The sequence below is a fragment of the Siphateles boraxobius genome, unplaced genomic scaffold, assembly GCF_051911475.1.
Source record: "Siphateles boraxobius isolate OS27281-9 unplaced genomic scaffold, OSU_SipBor_1 41, whole genome shotgun sequence".
NCBI lineage: Eukaryota > Metazoa > Chordata > Actinopteri > Cypriniformes > Leuciscidae > Siphateles > Siphateles boraxobius.
Genome location: NW_027509042.1, coordinates 26105959 through 26114923, shown reverse-complemented (window position 1 = coordinate 26114923; position 8965 = coordinate 26105959). Strand labels below are relative to the sequence as shown.

At 38.5% G+C, this 8965-nt stretch overlaps 1 protein-coding gene across 1 annotated transcript; it reads right to left on the bottom strand.

The window, feature by feature from the left end:
• Nucleotides 1–1736: 1736 nt before the first annotated feature.
• Nucleotides 1737–5493, bottom strand: LOC143706742 (neuronal pentraxin-1-like). The gene is made up of 5 exons (XM_077198990.1): nt 4923–5493; nt 4380–4587; nt 3482–3726; nt 3118–3297; nt 1737–2957 (listed from the first exon to the last, which is right to left on the bottom strand). The coding sequence occupies exons 1-5, from the start codon at nt 5337–5339 to the stop codon at nt 2736–2738; spliced, it is 1272 nt and encodes a 423-aa protein (XP_077055105.1). The 5' UTR covers nt 5340–5493; the 3' UTR covers nt 1737–2735.
• Between the last annotated feature and the right edge of the window lie 3472 nt (nt 5494–8965).

Here is an 8965-nt window from a genome sequence, read left to right as displayed (position 1 = left end):
GATCGGATTTACACCCATTTTGCGGAGACACATATTTTGTGACCAAGTGTATAAATGGAACCATTTTAACCAATCAGATAGCTATCCGATTAGTACAAACGGATGAAGTGACCAGGTGTAAAAAGACCCATAATGAATGTTTCCTAATCAGTGGGCATTTTCAAAGTACAATGGGCATTTTTCAACATCTTTACCTGACTTGCCAAAATCATGAGAGGCCTACCCCTAAACCTCAGATCAAGTAAAGCCGTTGAAAATGTCCAATGTGGTTTGAAAACGATCCCCTGATTGAGGAACAGAAACTAGAAATCCACAGGATATATACTATAGATGTTTTAGTTTGTAGTGTGTTTTCCTTGAATATAAAATGAATGATTGAATGAAGCAAGCATATAAATAATATATAAACTAAGCTAATTAAAAGTCTAAATTCTAAAATGCTGAAAGAATACCATAATATTGTCAATTTTTTCTCTTTCTAGTTGAGGGTAATCTCAGTAATCTTTATCCCCAAAAGCTGTACACATAAAGAAATAAGTAGCGTTTTTATATTTTTACCTCTTAAATCATAACTCAATTTTTGTTTTTAGGTGAACAATTACTCTAAAGGGTAACTAAACCCTAAAACAACTTTTTTTAGTTAATGATCTGTAAGACTGGGGCTTTATTAATGCTGTTCGTTGATTCGAGTAAATTGTTTTACATTAGGGTATATAGTGTTTTAATTCTACAATATATGGTGTAAAAACATCTGAGTGCTGCCCTCTTCAAGTTGAACGGTGAATACTGCATTTGAATTTTCCTATTGGATCTGGTGGTGTCACCTCCCCAACTCCATCAACATAATTTAGGCATATTGCTACCTTACTCATCATCCAAGCATTAGTAGTCACACTGGAGGGTAATATCTAAGCTCGAGTTGAAGCTGCTTCCTCGAGCCACTCCGCTGCGGACTGCAAGCCAAATATGCTTAACCTTATTAGCAGATTATATGGGCAAATGAACTTGTGAACCTGCTGTAATTATACAGTGACATTGTTAACACAAAATTGTTGCTTTGTGTGATGCTGCAATGAGACCACTAGGTGTCAATATGAATCTAAAAATCACATATCAGCCACTAAAATATGAACTAAACAAAACATTATTGCACATTTAATATTTCTGTAATTTCTTGATGACATAAGTGAGCCGCTTACACTGTTTCTCTGAAATGTTTCAGAAAATCAAAAAATTCACAATAGTTTGATAAATTCCAAAGTTTAGTTAATGTCAGATTTTCATTCTGTGTTTTGCAGCTATTATCTGTATTTTAAATTAATCATAATTTTGTCTCTCATATTATGTTTAAACTGTTACAAATTACTGAAAACTGTAAATAACCATTTACTGGCAGCTATAGCAATTGTTAATGCCTACAGAAGCACAAAATGCCATGTCACACTGATTAAACGTGTATGTTTGAAATTATAACCATGTTTTTTCCCCAGCAATCCAGTCTGTTACTGTATACACAAAACCAAGATGGAGAGGGCAGTGTCAACAAAAACAAATTCCCCGTGTGCACAAACATAGAGTGTATGAGATGATGAGAGAATGATAGATTTTAGGGTATCGAGCACATTTATATACAATTTAGACAATAGATAATCTATTGATTTATACTTTATCCTATATCTCTGTAACTCACAACTAAACAGTATTTGAGTAAGAATGATTGCAGAGGTACAATGCTATTTATATACTGTATATTACAATTTTATTACAAAAATTATATCTTTATCATCGTTCAGTAGTGCCATGCTTTTAGCATATATCAATACAGTAAAAAACCCAACCCAAAACAACAGGAGAAGCAGATGTCAGCATTGAGGTTGCAGCATTTGATAATTCATGCTGTTACTGTACAAATTAGTAAAACACACCAGAGCCTTAACAATCACTGTTGAACACACTTCATAAAAACAGTAATTCATCAATAAAAGCAAAATGTTATTGTGTAACACAATGAGTAAGCAAACTAAAAGTGTGTGCTGAACTGATACATCAGTTCAAGGCACTCAGGCTGTTAGCATGTTGGCAACTAAACGACATTCTTACAGAAACATCAGTGAGATCACTGGAATCAAATGCTGGAAGTGCCATCCTTTTAAATTATCTTTTTCCAAGTAAATAAATACATTTCTCCCATCCTATTTTCAAGTCCATCACAGTGCAAGATCCGGTGGGACTGGGATACCGATATTAAATAAACCATCATTTAAAATGGTGACGATTTGTGATTGGGTTATCAGCAAAGTGTGATCATTGGAAAAAAAACACAAGAGTTATGTTCTGATGTACTGTTGCTTTACTGCCCAAAATGCTGCAAAAAGACAGTTCTTCAGTTGTTGGCACCTCTAAATAAATATATGAATGAAAAAATAAGCAAACTGTGTTCACGTGCTAAAAAAAGCAGCAAAAAAATATTGCTAATGCTCAAAGTAACCTGGAGTAACACTGTTGCTTTGAGGTTCGCAAGACAACCAACAGGAAACTATTTTATCAAGACAAAAAAAATGATTCTAGTTTTGCACAGATATATTTAGGTATTCATAGAAACCCCAGGTTTTTGCTTACCTTTTAATGTTTTATCAAGAACTGGGTTTTTTTTCACAAACTTTTTTTTTTCACAAACATCAACTGAGGACAAGAAAAGACAAAAACTAGAGACATGGATCTGGCCCCTTTGCAGTTCAGTTGAGTTGACGGCAGGGCTCAAAAGTCCATTTAGTGGCTCCACCGAACACATCGATATTACTCTCCGACCATGATAACACATTGCCAGCTTGTGTTCTGTTGTTGCAGGTTGCCAGGTTGTACATTTCCCCAGCTGTCAATTTTCTATCCCATATATTGAAGTTCGCCAGTTCACCTACAAAGGCTTGGGTTGCATCGAAACCTCCACCAAGTGTGTCCTTGCAAGTACAAAAAACAACCAAATTCAATATTAGGTTGCTGAACAGCAGGCAAACCTGTTAAGTCTAAATAAGCATGATCAATAGTTAACACATTTTCTAATATTAACTGACATTTTCTACATTAATTAAGACTAATAGGCATAATTTTGAGTCTTACCTGCTCCTGACCTAAGACCAGCACACCGTTGGGTTTGATTGGGTGGTAGGGTGCCAGATTTTCTCCAGTTCCACGCAGAACACCATCCTGAAATGCTTCCCATACTCCATCACGAGTCGTCCATGTTATGCCGATGTGATGCCATTTACCATCGTTGATAATGAAAGGTAATTTTGCAACCTGTAAAGTTATACTGTAGATTACTCAAATTTCTCTTCTGTTTTAAGTGCTAAAAGACCAAATTACTTCAGCATTTATCTAAGCAAACCCAGAGATACACATTGAGATATATCTATTGTATAATACAGCCCCTAACAATCATGTTATGCATTATATAATTGCATTATTGTTTCTGACACTGTACCTTATCATTTATGAGAATCTCCATTGGATTGTTCCCCCATTCTATGAGAACAAGCTCATTGGCTTGTCCAGGAACAGCATAGGAGAAGGGTGTTCCTACCCCGGGTGACGCGTTGGATTTTATCCACAAGCAGAAAGAGAAGGCATACATTTCTGGTAGACTTTTTTTCCCTTTGGCATACATGTAATTTGTTCTTAAGGGGAACGTAATCTGAAACTTGTCCAGTGGCCTGTTAACTTTTGAACCTGCAGAGTGAAAAGTAATAATGTTAGGATTTAACACTTTTAATCAATCTCTCTCTCTCTCTCTCTCTCTCTCTCTCTCTCTCTCTCTCTCTCTCTCTCTCTCTCTCTCTACTTCTATTCCACAAGGACTAGTACCCAAATTCTTCCATTGCTTGTATCTACTGCTCTGATGCTTAAGTGACTTGTAAAGTGGTTTTACTTTAAAAGAATCAAACTAACAACTTAACGGTAAACCAACCAAACTCGTGCAAACAATAATACAATAAAATTAGAATTTGCGTTCTTTCCTTTTAATTTGTGAAACTGGTGATTACATTTAAATGAATTGCTTTGACTCTGGCATGCTGCGCTATGCTGGCTGTGCTTTGAGAAGCAAACTTTACGCAGCTATTTAGAGAAGACCTACTAGCTTTGAGAATGACAAAGACTCTACTTATCCGTCATAATATTAGGCTAAATCGCTGTTTATTAGCTCAGAATGCTAAGCATTGCAGCTCCCCCTCCCAAACCATCCTCTGCGCCATTACACGCCTATACATTGCTATTTTACTGTAACTACCATGTTTCTCAAACACATAATTATTATAGCCTAGTTCAGATTTATTATTTGCATCACAAATAAGTAAAATTTCTCATGGAATTACATCTCATACCTTTTTCCAGGTCGTTAATTCTCTGATGTAAGGAGGTGAGAGTTGACTCCACTCGATTGCGCTGATCTGTGTCGTTCCTCTGCCCGGGTTTGCTCTCATCCACAGTATTGACCCGGGATAGCACCTGCTTCTCCATATCCTCGATCTTATTTTGAAGCAGATCTTTAAGGCTGTTCGCCTGGACAGAGCCGTTGTTCCTGCTGTACTGCTACGGGAAAACATGAGATAGGAGGGTACTTATTCAAACGAATACTTTAAAAAGCACACATGGGAAACTTATAAGAGACTATAAGCCAATTTCAGGCTTAGCGCAGCCTGTCGTGAACCAGTGACACATTAACTAAACCCGCTAAAGACCTCCACTCCAAATATTTTCCCCCATTAAGATTACTCAATCTGGCTTAAAATATTTTAACTCAATGTAATTTATGATGCATTGCATGCATTTGTGTATTTAAAGAAGTGCGGGATATGACTATTAGGAAATAAACTATGAGTCATACGTATTAAGCTGAAAAGTCCAAATCATTACGTCATGTATACCTCCAAGTTTTCCAATCTTTGTTTAAGGGTGGCTAAAGTCTGCCCGAGTTGGGTAAGAGTATCTGTCGGGCCGCGGGACACGTCTCCCATCGTGTTTTTGCCCGGTTCTTTCCTGCGACCTCCAGTCACGGGCTCCAGGACACTCTGACTCTCACAGCGAATCAACTTGGAAGTTAGTTCCCTGATCGTCTCCTTTTGATTCATGATAGTTTCCTTCTGCTGTAGGACTGTCTCTCTTAACTGCATTACTGTGGTCTTCAGATTCTCCGCTGGCCCGCTGTTCTGCATGGTGGCTGCGCACAGGTCCATATCCTTAGGCACGGACGTGCAGATGAACTGTGTCTGTCCGAAATCTTGCGAAGATCCCTCCAAATATATAAGAGAAAGTAGAAAAAGCGTCCATGAGATTGTCTCCATTGCGGATAGTCTTCTTTGTCAGTGTTTGAAGTGTGAGTAACGTGTTGTTTCATCATCACTGAGCTGTCCGCTTACTCTATGCTGCGCGTGTGGGTTTATATAGGACAGCAGAGGCGCCGCGCAGATCCGCTGCAGCGAGCTCGCTCTCGCGCTCTCCAATCATGTCAACTGTATTTCTTAAGGTGGAACTGAGAGATGGTAAATCAAATGTCTTTTCGCCACAGTTTTACTTGGACTGTTATTTATAAATCTAGATACCGATATTGTGCTTATGACCAAACGATGCAGACTATTTTTATATTTCTGAAATGTATTGTATTTTATTTAAGTTATTGTAGCAAGGTTCAGAGTTGTGGGAAGGAGGCGGGAACCGATAACTTTTAATGACAAAATAAAACAAATACAAAACCAAAAGTTACCGCCAGCAGCCCCTCCCGGACGACTGCTGGCTACACAAAACAGAAATAAAACACAACATAAAATCAGGCCTGTTCCTCTCTCGATCTTCAGCGTTGTCGCTTGTTTTCTTCTTTGCTTACATAATGTTTTCAATACTAAAAACTAGAAACGCTTGCGCCAACTTCAAGCATAACAATTACAATGGCGGACTACATCGTGTTTCTGCAAATGTTTCTCCTGGCTTTGCGATCCTATATTATGGTCAGAAAACATGTTTAGAACACATCTAAACCCGCCCCCAGCCCCCAACGTAAGCGTGATGTAGTAAAAGAATGGTTCTCTGGTTCTAGTCCAGCAAAGAGTTGGTGCCGCTTTGGAACAGTTTTCCTGTCCGAGAACCGGTTCTTTGGCTGTCGAAACACAAAGAACTGGTTCGCGCGCAGGCACCGGCTCCGAACCGGCTCTCAAAATGCTTCGGTGGAAAAGGGGTAACTGAGAGATGCGAGACCAGTGCGTCTCACAGTTCCCTGTAATCAGGAGCATCACACCCGCTTCACAGGACGACCAACCTCCAAAAAGCTTTTCACACATCTACCAGTCCCCTCTTTAGTTCAGGTGGCTGGGAATGTCAATATTGCAGTAAGTATAAGTACATTTTATTTATATAGCACATTTACACATAGCTGGGCTATCCAAAGTGCTGCAAAGAGTAAAAAACCAATCGAAAACAGAAAAACAACCAAACTGAAAAGACAGAAATAGCATCAGAAGAAAATTAAAATGTCAGGGAATAAAAATTGGCAATTGGTTCCATAAACGTGGGGCGGCAACAGCAAAAGCTCTATCTCCCTTAGATTTTAGACGGGAGCGTGGGATAAATAAAAGGGCCATGTCTGAAGATCTTAAAGATCTAGTAGATGACAGAGGAGTAAGAAGATCTCTAATATACTGTATAATGGTGCTTGATCATTAAGAGCTTTAAAAACAAACAACAGCATTTTAAACTGAATTCTAAAATGAATCAGAAGCCAATGAAGTGAAGCCAAAATGGGGGAAACATGATCGTATTTCTTTGTTCCGGTCATTAGCCTTGCAGCTGCATTTTGCACCATCTGGAGTCGAGCAAGCGATGATTGAGGAAGACCCAAATACAATGAATTACAGTAGTCCAAGCGTGAGGTAATAAAAGCATGAATAACCTTCTCCAGATCGTGGAATGACAGAAATGATTTGTGTTTGGAAATTAACCGCAATTGATAAAAACTATTTTTTTTACAACAGAATTAATTTGTTTGAATAAACATAATTCAGAGTCAAGAAAGACACCAAGGTTCCTGACCTGAGAGGAAACTGAGGGGAAATGGTTACCCAGTTCCATAATAAGACTATATCTTAGTCTTATATCTTAGTCACTATTAGGGCTGGGTATCGTAACAAAATTTTCGATACCAATACCGATACCTTGACTTCGAAACCGGTTCCTGAACGATACTTTTTTCGATACCAATTTTATGAAAGTTTTAACAATATAACATTACCTAATTTTTATTTTTATTTTTTCAGTTTGTTGTCCTTTTACATTCATATTTTGAGTCTGTAAAAAAGCACCAATGCTAAAGTTTTCTATGTTTCCTAATAATTTAACGACATGTATTCTTTACTTCAATGAGCTCATTGTGTTACGGCTGATCAGGAACAAACCCAAGCGCAGACAGTATGCGATTACACAAAGTTTATTAATAGAGAAAACAGGAAAACAAAACCCGCGAGGGGGCAAAACAGGACAGGAACAGGGTTGACAAAACTTGGTAATGACTTGACGGTAAAATAATACAGCAAACGAAGAGACAGAACTTCTCTGAAGACAATGCACTTGACAGGGTACTCACGAGGATGACAAAGATTAGCAAAGCACTCAGACAGGAATCACAAGGTAACACGAAGTATAACACACACGATGTATAACAAGATATAACAATGAACCGACACAGGACAGCAAACACAAGGGGATTATAAAGGGAACACTAATGACAACGACAGGTGAAACTGACTAGACAATCAAGACGAGACGAGGATAACAAGGGGGCGGAGTTACATAACGAGACAACACAAGCACATGGCCAAACAGCTGGCCATGCGCTTGCACACAAAACATGATTCTGTCATGATCCTGCCCTATGACCAGGGAAAATAAAGAACACGAAGGCAGAACCATGACACATTGTTTCTGCCTTAACTTAATGCATTGTTTAACATTGAAACTGAATGAAAATTAATTGAAATGCATTACACACAGTCACCTCTGATAACAGATCACTCTAAATTGTAATTAAGACGCATGCATTTTCTGTAAAGCTGCTTTGAAACGATATGTATTGTGAAAAATGCTATTCAAATAAATGTGAATTGAATTAAATATAGGCTACTGGAGTGCGGGATATATGCCTCGCGCTCAGCACACATGAAGCTTGCGCAAAGCACTGGCAGAAGTAGCCTAATGATTATGGATGTGTCGGGAAACAATACCAAGGAGATATTTTAATTGTTTAATAATGAACAAGTGTTTACTGAGTGTGTTGGCTGCAAAGATGATTATGGCGATGCTGACTCGTCATTCCTGCAGTGACGTTAGTGAACGCGCGCGCGCCTATGGATTATGTAATCAAACTATTTATTTCTAATTGTTTCGTTTAATAGTAGACATATTTTGACCGTATATAGGACTATTTCTCATGTCTGTGAGTCAAGTATCCTATACGCTGAGTTTGGGTTCATTTGTGACGCACTCTAGTTCTTGCAGTCGAAGACGGATAAACTTTCTACTCTCAAGTAGCCTATATTCTGTGCGCTTTTAAGTGCCTTATCAGATTTACTGTGTTGCCAATCTTGGCAGCAATTATCTTGTCGAAAATATTGCATCGCGTGCTTCTAGCATAGGTAGGTACACTTTTGATCATTTCCACATATTTTCCATCTATCTGGGTTGGGACGCTTACACACACACACACACACACACACACACACACACACACACACACACACACACACACACACACACTACAGCCTCACATGCGACAAGCCAAGTCTCTAAGCAGCCGCGTAAACTAGTGTTTTTCCGCCACAGCCAATCATACTGCATGCTTATTGTTTCAGTGACGTTGGCGAGATTAACCATTTAGGTATCGAAACTTGGTACTCGGTACAGGTTCAACTTGGTACTCGGTAGT

Coding starts and splice junctions, on each gene's coding strand:
- LOC143706742 (XM_077198990.1), bottom strand. CDS start 5,339: ATGGAGACAATCTCATGGACGCTTTTTCTACTTTCTCTTATATATTTG. Junction 4,588..4,922: donor AAAGATTGGAAAACTTGGAG/GTATACATGACG, acceptor GTTTTCCCGTAG/CAGTACAGCAGGAACAACGG. Junction 3,298..3,481: donor AGATTCTCATAAATGATAAG/GTACAGTGTCAG, acceptor ATAACTTTACAG/GTTGCAAAATTACCTTTCAT.